At 35.5% G+C, this 19,165-nt stretch overlaps 1 protein-coding gene across 2 annotated transcripts in view; it reads right to left on the reverse strand.

Moving 5' to 3' along the window:
* PRSS12 (serine protease 12) overlaps positions 1-19,165 on the reverse strand; it is a gene marked incomplete at its 5' end in the record, with an annotated part of 72,160 nt that overhangs the window by 20,179 nt on the left and 32,816 nt on the right. For both annotated transcript variants that reach the window (XM_080796811.1, XM_080796810.1), the window contains 4 exons: positions 8,143-8,284; positions 13,032-13,228; positions 16,483-16,624; positions 18,627-18,805. In XM_080796811.1, the coding sequence (XP_080652937.1) occupies positions 8,143-8,284; positions 13,032-13,228; positions 16,483-16,624; positions 18,627-18,805 (660 nt within the window). The remainder of the gene's footprint in view (positions 1-8,142; positions 8,285-13,031; positions 13,229-16,482; positions 16,625-18,626; positions 18,806-19,165) is intronic.

A 19,165-nucleotide genomic window follows, 5' to 3' on the forward strand; every position in this document is an offset into this window, starting at 1 on the left:
TTTTTTCCCTACTGCTGCACATTTACTTCTAAATTCAAGACTTTTTACAATTATAGATATATACTTAAATGTAAGTGTTGGTGGATAGCTTAGAATTCTTCCCAAAAGTAGAATTTTTGTTCAACAGGTATAAAGATTTTTAAGGTTCTGGATATATATTGCTGAATACAGGGCAAGTCTTTGGAAAGGAAGTTATTCATTTGAAATACATAAAATTAAAATGTGATTATTTAAAGAACAATTTTTTCTGTTTTATTTTGTGTATCATAGTTCTGTCTGGAATTTATTTCTGTTTAGTGTTAGTAAGGGATCTGGATTAATTTTAGTCCCTAAATTCACTGTCCTAATAACTTTTCCTACTGATTTGAAAGGCTTATTTTTAATTTAATCATTTATCACAATTACATGTACAGAAGCCATTTCTTGGTCTTTACAGTTCAGTAATCCCCAACCTTAGCAACACATTTAAATTACCTTTAGAAGCCTTTAAAATAATAGCAAAACCTGAACCCACCTAATGTCAATTAAAGTAGAATCCATAGGAATGGGCTTGGGCATGGATAATTTTTTTTTTTTTTAACTCTCAGCATTATTTTAATTGTACAACCAAGGTTGCTAACCACTGGTGCAGTTAGTGTCATTGACTTCTTGCCTGTTCCGGTGCCAATACCACATGGATATGATTTCAGATGAACCTGGAAATCAAGTCTCTCTCCCCACCACCACCCCACCAAATACACCAAGAAAAATAAAAGATTTTTATGAGGACAGCATTTAATGGTAACATTAATTTGTTTTGTCTTTCAAAAGACAATTAATTTCTGTTTTGTCTTTGTGGTGTATCCCTTAATAGCTCTTCTACCTCTAGTAAAGATTTTCTTTTCTTCACATAGGTCTCAATTCTTGTGATTATTCCTAGTCATTTCTTTGTTTTTGTACCATCTAAATGACATTGTTTTCTTTTTATTTTTTACCTTGCTTATAGGAGCTATTACATTTTTAAAATATTTGTATTTACTGGGGCACCTCGGTTGCTCAGTGTGTTAAAGCCTCTGCCTTCAGCTCAGGTCATGATCCCAGGGTCCTGCGATCGAGCCCTGCATCGAGCCCCGCATCGAGCCCCGCATCAAGCCCCGCATCGAGCCCTGCATCAGGCTCTCTGCTCAGCAGGAAGCTTGCTTCCTCCTCTCTCTCTGCCTGCCCTCTCTGCCTACTTGTGATCTCTGTCAAATAAATAAATAAGTCTTTTTAAAAAATTTGTATTTACATGATTACATCAATAAACACTAGTTCTAGTGCCTTTCCCATTGATTCTCTTGCATTATTTAGGTGGAATAGCATATTACTCATGTAACAATTCTGACTTTTTTTCCAATACTGATACCTCAATGCTTAGTAATGACCTTCAGATAGTACTGAGTCAATGCAGTAATAGCAGGCACCCTTGTTTTCTTCCTCTTTGATGACTGCGATATAAAGTTAAGGTAGTTTTATTTTATTCTAAGCTTCCTGATATAAGGAAGGAATGATGATTCTTAAAATATAACTTTTCACCATTACTAAACAATCACATTTATTTTCATTTTTAGATGACACACTGGAATACATTAATTGAATGCCTCACTTGGAACCATTCTTTTATTCTTACAATAGACTCCCATTTGTTTAAATTTATTTAAGTACACCATTGGATTAAATTTGCTAACATTTTATTTAAATTTTTGTATGTAGGTTCATGAGACAGGGTGTAGTTTTCTGTGTGTGTGTGTGTGTGTGTGTGTGTGTGTACTTAAGACTGTCCAGTCTTGAAATCAATTTATATTATCCTCCTTAAATGAATGAAAAGAATTTCATATTTTTCACACTCTGCAACAATTTATATAACTTGGGACTTACCTGAATTGAAGATTGGTCAAAACTCTTTGAGCAACAAATCGGAGTCATTTCTTCCATGATCATTAATTTGGGTTTTCTATCAATTTTCATAATTATATATTTGTTGAAATGTGGTTTCCCAGATAATTGTCCATTTCATCTAGATTTCCAAGTTTATTAGCTAAAAGTAATTCACAGTACTCTTTCACAATTTTTTTAACCTTCTGTATATCTGTTCTCATATTCCTCTTCTTTCCTCCAATGTTTACTTGTATTCTCTCTCCTTTTTATAAGTCAGAATTCCCACAAGTTGCTTATTTTAGTAATCATTTTTTAAAAGATTTTATTTATTTGAGAAAGAGAGCATGAGTAAGGGGTGAGGCAGAGGGAGAGTGAGAAGCAGACTCCCTGCTGAGCAGGGACCCTGACATGGGACCCGATCCCAGGACCTGAGCCCAAGGTAGAAGCCTAACTGACTGAGCCACCCAGCACCCCTTTAGTAATCATTTTTTTTAAGATTATATTTATTTCTTTGACAGACAGAGATCACAAGTAGGCAGAGAGGCAGGCAGAGAGGGGAGGAAGCAGGCTCCCTGCTAAGCAGAGAGCCTGATGCCAGGACCCTGGGATCATGACCTGAGCTGAAGGCAGAGGTTTTAACCCACTGAGCCACATGGGTGCCCCCATTTTTAAAAAATAGTACTAATTGCAGATAATGTGGGTATGTGATGTAATGCAATTTGAAATTCAAATAGGCATAATTCAAAGAAAATAAAAAATTAATAGCATTCTGAAGTTAAAATCCCAGGTGATTCCCATGAGTTTGGGAAGTGAGGATGAGTGGAGGTAAAAGTAAATAATAGTATGCCAAGTATCTTGATAGTTTTCAGCAAGGGAAACTTACAGTTAATTATTTTTGAAATTGGTAAGAAAATATGCCAGCATGTTTGTTAAAAATTTTAAAACAACTTCTAGTAAAACAATAAGAATGCTGGATGTCCAACCACTAGAGAAAGAATGACAATAGAAAATTGGGTTGCTTGCAAATCAAAAAACATAAGGTTATACAAAGAACAGACAAAAAAGCATGATAAATACCATAGAGGTAGATGACAGGTAGACATAAACATATAGAAAACAAAATTAGACTCATTAAGTAAAACAAAGGATGATCTCTTAGAAATTTATCAATCTACACACTAAAAGAATGTACCATTTTAGATACATCAACAGAAGAAATTAGGGAACATTTACACTAATAAAAGTACATGATTAAATAAAGACATTCTCAACAATATAGTGGCGTCTAAAAAAATTTCCTGTGACTTTTTTTTAAAACAGTTTAGGACTGTGTCATCTTTAGAAAAAGGGGCAAAGATTTCCCACTGGGCTATACACATGCAGTAATTCACAGCAGACAACAGACTCCATCCAATATTTTAGTCAGTCTTTAAACTGGGTGTTAAGTGCTCCTGGAAGTAGAAGATGACTTTCCCAGGGATATATGGGCTTTAAGGGAATCAATATTCAGATTCTCGTATTACATCGGTATTCTCTCCTAAAACTGGTCTTGCTGAAATCAAAATCAACTTTTGTTTCAAAATTTTCCTTCTCCTCCTACACAAAAGAAAGACATATTTTTCCACTCATCCCAAATCCTACCATTGGGCATTGCTCCAAGATTTAAAAGCCTCTCAAGTGGACTAAAGAACAGTTCTAAATATATGATAGCAATAAAGCCTCCTTTAACCAAGCACCATAAACCCAACCCATCAATCTAAGTTAGAAATGGGAGCTTTAGTCAGCTTTTATTTCCTATGTTTAATAATTACTTCTCAAACTTCTGTTTTTGTTGTCTTTAATCAGTTGTATACTAGAAATCATAAAATACACAGAGGAACCTGTCAGAAGGATTTAATTTCTCTCTTGCTCTCTCCATGTGTGTCCACACACATACACACACACACACGCACACAATTGCCATACACATACACACACACATATGTATATATATGCTCATACACACATTTTTTTAAAGCATAATAACATTAGGTTTCTGTGGAGAAGGAATACTTTAAATATAATTTCAAGGAGAAAAAGGAACTATGTAAATTTTCTGCAAGTCAAAGAAGAGTTTGTTCCTATATTTTTTAAATAGATGACAGAGAGTATCAAGTCACTATGATACTGACACTCCATTGGATTATAATTAAGAGTGATATAACTGTTCTATTTTTAAGTGTCATATACAAATATGCCAGAAATTATATCTTCTGCATCAATTTAATTATAAGACAAAAACTAGATATCTAGTTTCAATTTAATTATAAGACAAAAACTACATATCTAGTTTTAATTTTAGGTCTCTACTAACTCAGGTAGGGACATGCTATTTTGTAGATTCTTTCAAGGGATGTTACAATAAATACACAGTTCAAGAACAATGTCATCTTGAAAATTATATGCTAATGGATTCAAACAAAGTTCAAATAGAATAGAATTTCCATTACAGTTATTTAGTCTACCTTAACAAGTGTAACTGATATCAACACATTCTCTCTCAACCCTCAATAATATGACTTTTTCAGATATTATGTAACATGTAAAACATAATCAAATAATGCCTTTTATTTTCTGTTTAAGCCTATCTACATTAGTTATCATTCATGTTTCCTGGTGTTTATTACTTCATTTTTGTTTCTCCCATTGTGGAAATGCTTTCTAATACTATTTTGATTCTCAGTACTTCCAAGGAGGAAGCGTCACATATGATATAGCTGTCTGGGGGACAGAGCTCTGGAACTCCTATTAATAAGACCCAACCAAACCTCTGGACAGCTTAGATGTTTTCTGGATTGATTATTACAAACAAATGCCCTATTAAAGATTTTTACCAATTCAAAATAAACCTCGAGGAAAAAAATCTATTCTAGTCACATACTTGTTTACAATTATATATATGTTCTAACATGAAATCCATTTCCCCTAGTGGGAAATTATAAAAACATTTAAGTATGTTTAGATTGAACAAATATCCAACTGATTCTCATGTAAATATTTTTAGACAGTAAATTACAGATTGTGCACTAGAAGATGATTATCCAATTTGTTATAATAACATTAAATTACTGATTTACTTACTAAGAGAATTTATTTTATTTTCTTAAGATTTTATTTATTTGTCAGATAGAGAAAGCACAAGCAGAGGGAGAAGCAGGCTCCCCGTCGAGCAAGGAGCCCAATGCGGGACTCGATCCCAGGAACCTGGGATCATGACCCAGGCGTCCCAAGAGACTTTATTTTAAAGAAACAATTGTGGGGCATCTGGGTGGTTCAGTTGGTTAAGCATCTGCCTTTGGCTCAGGTCATGATCCCAGAATCCTGGGACTGAGCCCCGAATCAGGCTCTCTACTCAGGGTAGAATCTGCTTCTCCCTCTCCCCCTCCCTCCACTCATGCACACTCTCTCTGTCTCTCCCCCTGCCCTCCTGCTCTCTCTGAAATAAATAAATAAGATGGTTTGTTTGTTTTTTAAAGAAACAATTACAAAGTAAGATCTTCCAATGCTTTTCTTGACAATTTTTACAGAAATATTACTGAAAATTGCTATAGGGGTGCCTGGGTGGCTCAGTTGGTTAAACCTCTGCATTCAGCTCAGGTCATGGTCCCAGGGTCCTGGGATCAAGCCCCACATCAGGCTCTCTGCTCAGCAGGGAGCCTACTTCCCCATTGTCTCTCTCTGCCTGCCTCTCTGCCTACTTGTGATCTCTCTGTCAAAAAAATAAATAAAATCTTTTAAAAAAAAAAGAAAATTGCTACAAATTTCATTTAATCTATATTATTTCTTACCTAAATTCACTATTTCAGTTAAATGTAAAATGGACTGATGATAACTAAAAAGCAATGAAAAATGTAGAAAAAAGCCAAAGTGAAAATGCATTGATGGATATGCTTATGAACATTTTCTCTTTAAATTTTACCTAGACACACAATTCAACAATCAAACTTGATCTTTCCCTTCATATTTCCAAAAATAATACTAGGTTTCCTGGATTATTCTAATAAAAATATAAAAGCATGGCAAAGTAACCAGTCTCGAACAGCAATATATTTTAATGGCTCATTTTGGATAAATTCACTGTGAATTAAATGTTAAGAAAAATAATACTTTTTTCAAATAAGGAAACAAGTGTTAGAAATGTAGTGAGCCAAGGAAATTTATATCATTGATGAAGTTCACCTAGACATCTAGACAACCAGTTCGAAAACTGAAAATCTGTGTCACAAATAATGGACCCATTTACCATAACACAATTGGAATTGCAACCAAGTCCAAAACTGAGCAGCAGTAAATTGAAGTAGGATCTGGGTAACCAAAAGCAAACTTTGAATTAAAAAATTAGAAAAAGCATTTGAATTCTTATTAAATCAAGAAATACTACTTTTTTAAGATTTTATTTTTTGAGAGAGACCAAGAGTACATGCACATGTTGTGGGGGAGGGGCAGAGGAGGAGAGCAGAGTGGGAGCGAGAGGGACAAGCAGACTCCACCAGAACATGAAGCCCAAGGAGGCTTGATCTTATAATCCTGAAACCAGGACCTGAGCCAAAATCAAGAGTCGGATGCTTCACTGACTGGGCCACCCAGGCATCACAAATTAGAAATACTTGTAAAAATAAAAATGTATTCTGCATAGGAATAACCAGTTAAATTTATCAATATTTAAGATATGCATAGATGTATAATTAAAGATATATTTTAAAATCCAAACCAGGGGCACCTGGGTGGCTCAGTGGGTTAAGCCTCTGCCTTCAGCTCAGGTCATGATCTCGGGGTCCTGGGATCAAGCCCCGCATCGGGCTCTCTGCTCAGCGGGGAGCCTGCTTCCCCCTCTCTCTCTGCCTGCCTCTCTGTCTACTTGTGATCTCTCTCTCTGTCAAATAAATAAATAAAATCTTTTTAAAAATTAAAAAATAAAATGAAATCCAAACCAATATTAGTCATCTACTATGAGCTCATCAATTTATGCATATTTGTTTAAATTTCATAACCTCTAAACTGTAACATGTTCCATATACTTGCAGCTGCCAAATTAATACTCACAGTGTTTTCACAGTCATTTGCAGACATGTTCAAAGCCCCCACAAATGTGCATTGCCCAGTTAAGGTCTCACAAGAAGATAATCTTCTTATTTATTTCAGCTCTCAAACTGAAACACATGTCCTTTTTGCAGTCTATTTAATGCCTTGTTTTTCACACTGAAACTCATGCCTCATTGAAGCCTATTTACCACCTGTATTTTCTCCAGAAAGCGCATCACAGCCTTTTTGCTCTCAGGAATGCTGGATAGCTCTTGAGCACCCTACGTTGATGGCATTTTAAACAGTGAAGTCATTGGGGCACCTGGGTGGCTCAGACGCTAAGCGTCTGCCTTCAGCTCAGGTCATGATCCCAGGGTCCTAGGATCGAGCCCTGCATAGGGCTCTCTGCTCAGCAGGAAGCCTACTTCTCCCTCTCCCGCTTCTCCTGCTTTGTGCTCCCTCTCTAGCTCTGTCAAATAAATAAAATCTTAAAAAAAGAAAAAAAAAACAGTGAAATCATCAAAAAATGAAAAAAATTAATAGACCAAAATTTTGCAAGTTTGAAAGCTAAAATAAGAAGGCAGAGCGTATTCTTGTTCAATCTTAACTCTAGAAGCAATGGCTCAGTATTTGCTGATACAGTGTTCACTGTGACTTTAGAAAGTATAACTACTGTGAATAAGGAGAACCAACCGCAATTTCAGTAACTCCAGAGTCTCTTAAAAAGGCTACAGGGTTGAAACCCAAATCAAAGAGAAAAGGTTACCACCTTTACCTGATAAAAGCAGTATTATGAATACTCAAGAATTATTAGACTATTTGCTATTAGATAAAAGCTCCTTTTTTTTTTTTTTTTTTTTTTTTTGAGTAAGCTCTAGGCCCAACACTGGGCTTGAACTGGGGACCCTGAGATCAGGAGTTGCATGGCCTCCCAGTTGAGCTAGCCACCTGCCCCCAAAGCTATATTTCTCATGTAACAATGTATCTTGCTTTTGGGAAAACAGAAAAATTTAAGTAGACTCTCCTTAGTATTTCTTAATAATCTGGAATCAAGTCAGTATGCTGCCAGTATTTCCAATTGATTCATAGAAATTATTTTTAGATAAGAAATAACTCATTAGAACAAACCTAAAAAGTCAGAAATGCTCATCAAGTAACCATGCCAAATGATTTGGTTTTTCTTACTTGTAGCCAAGCTGACGACAGATCACAGTTGCATCCTTATCAGTCCAGCCATCATCACAAATGGTTCCCCACTGGCCATTGATGAACACCTCCACTCGTCCTTCCTTCTTATTTTCTCCATCCATCAGTCTGATAGGAAAACCTAAGTATGATTTGAAAGTATTAGAAAAGCCAAAACAGCAAACTGATGTTAAAGTATGAGATACTTTATAAAATACAATTCATTTTTTATATCAGCTATAAAATCAGCTGGGTAATACAAGAGAGGGTGAGGAAGAGGTATTAATAAAAAACTGTATCCACTTTTGCAATGTCATTTGAAGCCTTGGGGTCAGAGTACTCACTTGCTCAACTATGAATTCCCAGCACTTGGAACAGTGCCTCACATACAGAGGACATGAGGTAGCTGTTTGCTGAATGAATGAATGAATAAATAAATGAATGATTACCACTGCAAAACTGTGAATAGTCTTATTTTATTACCATTAACTTCTAAATTGTAAAAGATATTTCCTTAGAGTTGTTTTTGTTTCACATATGTTCATTTATCCTTGAACATAACTAGAAATTTATACTCCAAAGCTGAGATTTTTAGGGATATATATATATATATATACACACACACACACACACCCTTGGCCTGCATGGGTAACTGGAATGTATAGGGGAAAAAAAGAAAGGAAGGCAGCAGCTAACAAGGGCAATTTCCATTTCAGCCTTCCTATTTATTAATGTTTCCAAAAGAAGGGCTTAAGTCATAAAAATTACTAAGATTTCAAAGAGTGCTATGTACAGTATAGTGAATATAGTTAATAATATTATATTTCATATTTGAATATTGCTGCCAGTAGATCTTAAAAGTTCTCAACACAAGAAAAAAAAATTTTGTAACTATGTTATGTGATGGGTGTTAGACTTACTGTGGTGATCATTTCACAATGTATACAAGTATTGAATCATTATGTTGTATACCTGAAACTAATATAATGTTATACGTTCATTATACCTCAATTTTTTAAATGCTGTAGCTAAAAAATAAAAATAAAAATTTTTTAAAATCTCATTCTATTTTTTTTTAAAGTTGAGAAACTGATCTCTTTCAAACTGAGGTTTATCTAAGTTATGCAAATGAAGTCATTTGTAGAATTTCACATATCTCTACCAACACCAATAAATATGGTGCTATTTAACCAAAAGCCCTCGCTGCCCTTTGCATACTGTCCTGGGTTGAACTGTGAGGTCATTAGGGTGGGCCCTGATCCACTATGACTAATGTCCTTGTAAAAGGGGAAGAGACTATGTGAAGAAGCACAGGGTGAAGAGGGCCATCTGTAAGACAAGGAGAGAGTCCTGGAACAGAGCCTTCCCTCTTAGCCCTCAGAGGGAACCAATCCTGATGGCCCCTTGATTTTGGACTCCAGAAATGTAAGACGATATATACCTGTTGTGTAAGCTATCCACTGTGATGCTTTGTTACAGCAGCCCAAGCAAATTAATACCCTTCAGATTCTAGAAGGGTCTTCAGCTTCAGGGCCCCTGAGATTTCCTGATAAGGATTTAGGGAAAACCATGAAGCAAGCTGAACTCAGCAGAACTAAGGAGGTGAAGTAAGCAACTAAAGAACAAAATATCGTTTCTGTTTTAACCAGCATATGCAAGTACTAGATTGGCATTTGTTGACTGACAGAAAATACTGTTGGCAAAATGGACACGTCCTACTTTGAGTCTTCTGACCCATTTTTATACTTTTCCATCCTTCTTTGTTACCTTCCGAATTGCTGGCTCTTTAGTTTCTATCCCTGTCATACTCACTTTGTGGGCCAGGTATCTGTCTACTATTACCTATCTACTAGTTATCATAGTAGAATCAATAAAGCAAAGTCAAAATCAACAAATGTTTATGGAGTGCCTACTCTATGCACTGCTTACAATAGCTAAAAAACTTGGGGTTTTAACCATGGCACAAAACACAGTAGACTTGGAACTTCACATTTCTTATTAATCTATCTGGAAGTCTGGAGTTTTTGTGTTTCTTTTAAGGAATAAGACAGAAAAGTGATCTTCAAAGAAAAAAAAAGGTGAAATTCTTTTCTTAAAGTTCTAAATTTTTATATTTTTGGCTGTTTGGTCCACAACTAAGAAAACGTGCACATGGAATGAGATCTTCATATTTCATTCTAGGCATTTTATGGACAGTTTTTCATAAACCATAAAAATAAAAATGATAAAGTGTTTCTAAAGCCTCAATTACATGCTTTGTACAAATAATGCATGCAGTATTTCTGAACCTAATTTCAGCACTTCATTTTACAAAATCGTTGGATTTTCAGTGCTTGAAGGGAAAACTGGATGACATTTAGGATGACATTCTATTAATACCATCTTACTGTTTAAGTTCTTTTTGTTATGGTAGCAATAATATATATGTTTTATTTCTAAAATCTTAAATATAAAATGCTCAGGAAAACTAAACAGTACGATGGGTATATAGGATCTTAAATCATATATAATTTTATATTTCAAACTTGGACTTCCAGTAGAGTTTTAATTCTCCTGTAACATTGATTTAATACATTATTTCTAGAAAATAATATTTTTAGAGAAGATAAAATTTAGCTAAGTTAAGTCACGATGTTATGCTGTAAAATTGGGTAAGAGACCATCTCACTGTGGACAAAATCTCTCTAGGATTTAATACTCTGAAATTCAGAATTGGTGCAATACTGGGGCACCTGGCTGGTTCCAGAAGAGCGTGCAGCTCCTGATCTCAGGGCCATAAGTTCGAGCCCGTGCTGGATGTAGAGATTACTTAAATAAATAAAACTTTAAAAAAAAAATTGGTGAAATATTCAAATGAGAAATCCACATACTTACCATCCCACAAATTTCCCCAGTTCACTTTAACTGCATTCTTACTAGAATTACTTTTATTGAATTAGAATATTGCTTTTGAGCATTCCATCTACCACACACCCAAATATAATAAGTGTCTATTGATCAATTATTAATTTTGAGGACTTCAATTCACATATAAAGTTAAGGTCCACAAGTTACCTCTCAAACACTTGAAAACAGTAATAGACCGACAACTCACTATTACAGTGCCAAAGAAGTAAAAAATCTCAATTGTTTTTAAAATGCTATTTTTTTATATTACAATTCCATGATTTCCTTCTCTAAGCTTGTTTTAAATATGCAGTCCTTTTTTGACAAGTGGGAAAATAATGATCTCTTTGGATGAATAAGTGGTAATATGATTCTATTCCAAAAGTATATTTGGCCCAGACATAATGTTCTTCAGACAAATGAATAGTTAATAGATGTATTACTGAAATTAGGACCAAAGACATTTATAATAATGATCACATATTTTATTAATAATTATCATCCTCAGCTTTTTAAATTTTTAAAAATATATCTAGAATCCTAGAATTAAAGATTTTCAGGGGAATTGGAAAAATTAGTTGCCGGACCATATGCATTTAACCACACAGGTTTCCAGGGGACTCTGATTATAATAATTTGTATAGTATTTAGAGTATTTCATCACCTGGAGTACCGATGCAATGTGCCTGAGTAGATCATTTTGTGATCCAAATACCTGCTATCGGGGGCCAAGGGTATCCATGTCTAGCAAACATGTTCTATTTCCCCCAGCCACACACAATCACGCCTCACATAATCCCGGGAGGATCAGAAATCCCCAAGAAGAAGAAAGGAGGACAAATGAAAAGCAAAACTGAAAGTATGACTAAGGGGTGGAGTAAAATGTTCTATTTCTCCTTGGTATCATGTTAGGTTAGAGCAGTGAGTCACCATGATCTCACAGGTTACAGTACAACAAGGAATCAACTACATACTTTGACAAACTTAAGTATACAATAAATACTATGGGATTCAACAAGTTGTGTTATTTTATAATGTGAAGATTAAAGCTTCATAGTCTCAAAACAGAAGGATGCAAAAGGGATTGATGCAACTCTGAGGTGAAAAATAAGGACCACTTGTGATGATTTTAACATCTATTCACCAAAAACTGTGTGTTTCGATATATAATGGAGCCATGGTAGTCTTGGCAATTCTTTTTAATATCTCCCTCTATATTTTTCATTTATAATTATTCTGCCATCCTCAAAGGATGTTAAGATGTTAAGAACAGTCAGATGTTAAGTCGGTCAAGGACATGTAGTTGCTCTCTGCTTACAGAAGGATTTTTACCCACAAATATTTCCAGACTGTTGGACAAACTAGTCACATTTTATCTGACTAGAGATATAAAGAAATTTGGAATGGGGGAATAGTAAAGGACACAAATGGGTTTCTAGAGTAACAGGATATCTTAAAAAGATGGATGGGTTATTTACTCCAATAATCCTCTTAGGATTATTGGAACCCACTTAGGAACCCACTGAGAAACTAGAAAGATCTAGATGAGTACAGAGCAATGAATGACCGGTGACCAACGACTGACAAGGCCTTGGGACTAAAAAAGAAATAAATCGTAGGGAATGCAAGAGAGAGCTATTGTTTTGTTCTAATTCTTTTTTAAATCCCATCCCAAATCATTCATTAGAATTCAAGATGAATGAGAATCAGAGCAGGTGACCAATCGGGGGAAATGGACACCGCAGCTTCTTTATTCCATCTTTCAGATACATGTGATTTTAAAGATTTTTAGTGAGAAACTTAGGCTTCTATGTAAAGAATAATAACTTGAGGAATAGAAATTTTATAACCTTGGTGGAAAGACTCAAAAGTTTTTTCAGAGCATCACAGAAAACTGACTTAAAAAAAGCCAAAGCTGAGAAATGTTTCCCATTCCAGACCAGTGGATAGAGGTGCAGTGGGGGTTGAATTATGGCTACTCCAAAGCTGTGGCCAATCCTCACCCAGAGACAGTCTGTATCCATTGCCACCAGGGTAGCAGGTGATGCCAACGTCCTCCCGATGGCTGCAGTCATGCCTTCCCCACTGCCTCCGGGAACACTGAACCAAACTGGACTCCTTTCCTGAGCAGCTGACGTCATCCAACCATATGGGCCCTGTGCTTTCTTCAAAGTGGTTTGCAGAGGCTTGTTTGCCATATCTGTGGCAATAAAATAAACATTGTGCATAGAACTGCTGTCTCTTGTTTCAAGGAACCACAAATCATAAAACAAACAACCTGATTAATCATCATAACTCCAGAGGATAAGTGCTTGTTCTTTCTCTTATCTGAAGGACACAGTTCCAGGGCGCTTGGGTGGCTCAGTCAGTTAAGTGTCTGCCTTCAGCTCAGGTCACGATCTCAAGGTCCTGGGATTGAGCCCCACACTGGGCTCCCTGCTCAGCAGGGAGCCTGCTTCTCCCTCTGCCTGCTGCCCCCGCCGCTTGTGCTCTCTTTCACTCTCTTTCTCAAGCGAGTATGCACTCAAAATAAACAAATAAGTCTAAAAAAAAAATAAAATAAAACTCTGAAAGACACAGTTCAAGAGCAGTGTTCACCCCATCACACATTTCGATCATCTTAACAATTTTTTATTGACTCAACAGGTACCTAATGGATAATTAATCCTTTTTCCCCATTCATTCTTGTGTTTGGGCTACAATTTAACTCACCAACCAGAGAGAATGCACAGCAAAGAAATGGACCTCCCATTCCTGACAATGGAAATAACACCATAAACCATAAAATTAGAAGAATTGTCTTGTATGCGCCTCTCAAGAGCCACCTGAGTTCCTCTGATTTCATCAGCTCCTCTAGACCTCTCTGGCATCATCTCTTCCAAAATAAAAACTGTGTATAAGTTCAGTGATTCCTCAAGCACTACACCCAATTCATGATAAGACTTGGATTTCAGCTCACCAAAATCAGAATAATGGCGATGCTCTTTGCTTTTCGTTGTTACATAAATCTGATTTTTAAAATTGTATAAATTATATTTGAGTTCCAATTGATTTTCTTTGTAACAATGCTCTACAAAAAATTATAACAAATATATACATTGTGGAAACAGCAAAAAGCTGCAAAATAAAAAGTTGGTAACTAAGTCACAATCTGTACTTTCATTCATCCTTCCCCCAATTTTGTTTTCTTTATTCTAGAAAACCCAAACCTCTACAAATCACTGAGCTAAAAATTATTTAAGGTGTCTTTCGGTTCTAAGAGTCTATGTAATTAAACTCATACTCATAAAATTTTGTCAGTCACTTCCTTCACTGAATATTTTTATTATTTCTATATAAAGAATATGAAGAAATCTTTCTCGCATTAATTTTCCCAGTTTCTTTTCTGTGCACTTGTATTACATTTAAGAAGATGAACATTTTAATAAATTAAAAACACTGCAACTTTTCATTATTCTAAGATCTCCATTTTGCTAACTAATCAAATCTCAGCAAGAAAAAAATTATCCTAAATCTCATACTGCTACCACTTTGAATTTACACCACTTTTCCACAAAATTCATCAATCTGATTACTCTCTGTAATATCAACTATATAACAGATAACAAGAAGTCATTTTACTTTGAGATTTCATTTGTACAAAGAAACCCAGAGTTCCCCCCTTCCTTAGTTCAAAACGTACTGTTTTAGAAATTCCTCTGTAAACCAAAAAGTAAATGTGGCCCACGCTTATTCTACCTTCTAACACAATCATTTAGAACTTTTAACAAATATTAGTGAGAACATTTTTAGAACCATTAAGGTGATATTCTGTATATATAAGAAAAACTGAATATTTGTGAAACAAAATTTAGAAAATACGGAGAAAAACTGTCACTCTATTGTTTTTATTAATAAGGCAAAATATAAATATAGTAACTAATAGTATTTACAAATCTTTCTAAATCTGTGAAAATGGAATACAGTTCTCAGGCCTAACAGAGATTCACTCAAAGATGAAATGGCACTTATTAAATAATTCTTATTAATTAAACATTAATATTTATTTGGCTGGTATGTCATATCCCTTGACACAGTAATCACAACCACAATGCCCATAAAAATGCAAAATATTGGGCAATAACACGTATTTATATCTTCATGGTATCATTGTTTATAATAGGAAAAATTAAACTAACCTAAATATTAAGTAAATTATGGTATGAACATTTAATGGACATTATGTTATCATTAAAAATTATGACTGTAGTAATATAAAGGTAAGTAATATGGATAGAAAAAGTAGGTACTCACTATCAGTTGTTATAAAATTATACACATAAATTATTATAATAATGGTATGAGAATGGAAAAATTATGGGTAGTTTTTTAATTTTTATTTTCTAAGCTCTAGTATTTTATACTACTTATACAAATTTAAAAATATGGTTAAACATGATGATACTTGGCTTGGATGAAAGTATATTTTTAAGGTTTAATGAATATTTGCAATTAGCTCTATCTCAAGCATGAAATGATTTTGTCAATTTTTTCAAGCTTGAGACAATTAATTCAAGCATGACCCAGAAATATGAAAAACAAGAAAGAATGGGCATTCATGGGCTTCATTCAAATAGCAGCTAAAAGGCATCATTTGCGGTTACTCTAGAATGCAGTATGTGTGTGACACGAAATCCACTGCCCAAAGTGTGATACTAGATTTTACGAGTCAGGTCAAGGGTGAGTTGGAAAGGTCATCTCATGACAAGAAGGCCATTTTTCTCAAATAAAAGTGATAATTATCATCACATTTGAGAAAGGGAGTAATGTAATACCAAAGCGTGTGACACTGGACTTCCCTGCAATTTCAGACACGATGATGTCAGAACCATCGCCATCTAACAGCAGTGATGCGTCCGAATAAAACCGAGCATTCAAACCATACAGTCTTACTTGAATAGACACAAAGAAACCTAGGGGCACCTGGGTGGCTCAGTGGATTAAGTCGGTCTTTGGCTCAGGTCATGATCAGGTCCGATGTGGGGCTCTCTGCTCAGCAGGGAGCCTGCTTTCCCCTGCCCCCCGCCTGCCTCGCTGCCTACTTGTGATCTCTCTCTCCCTGTCAAATAAATAAATAAAATCTTTAAAAAAAAAAAAAAGAAAGAAAGAAATCTAAAAGCCACCATGGCTCTAACCAATTACTCAAGAAGGGTGGTGACAGGAAAGGTAATGAGATAAATAACAAGATATGGTTATTCATCATCACAGAAAATGTTACCGTTTTTTACTGAAGTTTTTTGTCCTTCCATATATAGAGAGGGGAATAGGTAGGTAGGTGGGTAGATAGATGGGCAGGTAGATAGATGACACAGAACACGTATTGTTAGTATGACAGAAATTACAAGTAAGGATTACAAAATGAGAATTTTAAAAATATAATTTGGCATTTAGCCGCCTCACATCAATGGGCCTTACTTAAATCCCAGCTGTCGGCAAACCACATATGTATTCAGCTCAGTCCAGCCATCATCACAAACAGTCCCCCACCGTCCCCGGTGATACACCTCCAGGTGGCCCTCATGGCTGCCTTTACCACCTCCAAGTCGGATGACTCCATCTGTGGGAAGGAGGAGACAAAGAAACTAAGAAAATCAATGCTCAAAAAAAGGGAGAAAAACATTTTAACTTCACTAGAATTATCACCTCTTCAGGTCTCTCTCAAGGCCTTTTGTTAAACTTATTTTGGGACAGTGCTCAATGATCTGAGGTCACTAGATTGTTTCTGAAGTATGACATAACCATATCCCTCCTAAGAAAATATTCTTCTTATTTGTACTTCTATTTCCTGAGTAGAAAAATATATTCTGATATAATTCCAAAGTAGTTATTTGGATTTCCCCAGATTAAACAAATATTTGGGAAATTTCTTGTAGCTTCAGTCTTGGTAAGTAGGAGAGATATCAGTCATTTACATTTAAAAAATAAGAAAACAGTAACTTGGAAATAGTTTGAAATTGTAGTTGCAAATGAAAAAATTCTGAAATACAAAGACAGAAAAAGCTATTCTGGTTAAAGTGTGATCTATCATGTCAATGCATTTATTATTCCTTAGGCATTCATAAATTATAAAAGCTAGAGTACATGTCTCGCTTTTGCTCTTTTATTGATAATACAGATCTGAATTTGAAGCTTATGAGTTCAATGAATAATTAATTCGCAGAGAACCCTATCAAGAGCTTCTAAGCAGATATACAATAAATTTATCCCCCAACAAGTAGGTTTAAAAGCCTTTTCCAGCCAAAATAATACAAATACCCCAAATGAAACATATATATAGTCCTGGGTAAAGGTCATACTTGTCATGAACCTCTGGGATCTTTAAAATAAATGGTCTCTTGGGGCACCTGGGTGGCTCAGTGGGTTGAAGCCTCTGCCTTCGGCTCGGGTCATGATCCCAGGGTCCTGGGATCGAGCCCCCACATCGGGCTCCCTGCTCAGCAGGGAGCCTGCTTCTTCCTCTCTCTCTCTCTCTGCCTCCCTCTCTGCCTACTTGTGATCTCTGTCTGTCAAATAAATTTAAAAAATAAATAAATAAAAATTTTAAAAAAAATAAATAAAATAAACAGTCTCTTAGTAACGTAATCACTTTTTCTTGTAACACTTTACAGTCTACAAAACACTGGTACACATTTTACCTCATTTGACCATCACAGTTAACACTACAAGACTCTACTCCTTTGAAAGAGGAGGAAAAGGAGACCCAAGAAGATGATGTGCTCTGGCTTAAAATCTGGCATAAATGTTATATTTCTATTGTATTCTATTGTATATAAACATGTTATTCTAATAAAAACATCACATAGAGAACTATGTAAATAAAAAGGTGTAACTTAAGCATTTCATGGGTCCTCCAAAGGTTTTATTTTGATTTTTTAAAGAGAGATTGAAACCCCCAACCTTTTCCTTTAAGTTCTTTTTACCATAGAAACAATAGATTTGTGATGACCTGACTTTCCTTCTGTCCTTTTCCCTTTTCTTCCCACAAAACATGTACCTACATACACACACACTCATTTTACTCAGACATGCCCTTCTTATAACACATGAGGCATATCCGGACAAGTGTGCTACAGTCTGGAATAGTCAGAAAATTGAGCACAGCCAAGTTAACTTGGTTCCTTTATTAGTGTGCTTTAACCAAGAATCCCATCAATACAGTTCCACGAGCTATAAACACATTCCGAGAGTCAAGGCAGTTCAATAAATAAATGGACTTAAGTATATGCCTAATAATGTGAAATTTATCATTGCACACTGATTTTGACTGTTAGGCATTATATATTACAAAAAATTGTATTTTCTATCTTTTTAGACTAAAAAAAGTGAAAAATTCAAAAATACTTATGAACAAAGACATACCATGTTGATACACAATTTGTGTCAGTTGTTTGGTTTTGTTTTTTTGTGAGTTGTTTTGCTTTGTTTTTAGTTTCATCTGCAGAATTTACTGGTGTGTTCATGTAGTTATATTATCTAAATTGAGAAGAGAAGGTAAGCCCAGATGGTGCTGGGGGCAAGGGTTGATAGATTAATGGAGTGAAATGGGGTGAAACTCTTACCTGTTAGAGGGGTACAGGACACTCCAGCATCTTCCTTATGGTCACAGTTATGCTCTCCCCAGGAACTCTTTGGACATTGCTCAATAGAAAGCTCATTCCCAGTGCAGCGTACCTCATCCAACATGATTGGACCAGAGCCTTCCCCAAAATACGCCTGATTCCATGCTTTGGCAATGCCACTGAACAAACGTAAGAAATCTGAATTAGACACCAAAAAGTCATCTGACATCATTTCTTTTGCCCCAGGAAAGGTACAACTATGATTAATCCATACTGCCCCTGACCAATTCACTCCACAGATCATACGTGACTTGCTATACTTCTTTCCTGTTCCTCTGTTTGTCACTCTTTCTATTTTTGGCCATCACAACACTGCTAGTTACCCCTCAATACTCACTCCCCTTTTCTTCGTTAGTAACGGAACCTCAGATTTTTAGGAGGGCAATGGCTATCCTGAGTAAAGATTCCATTTCCCAGCCTCTTCCCCTTCCAGATGACTATGTTTGTCTTAAAATATACATACCATAAAATTGACCATT

The sequence above is a fragment of the Martes martes genome, assembly GCF_963455335.1.
Source record: "Martes martes genome assembly, chromosome: 2".
NCBI lineage: Eukaryota > Metazoa > Chordata > Mammalia > Carnivora > Mustelidae > Martes > Martes martes.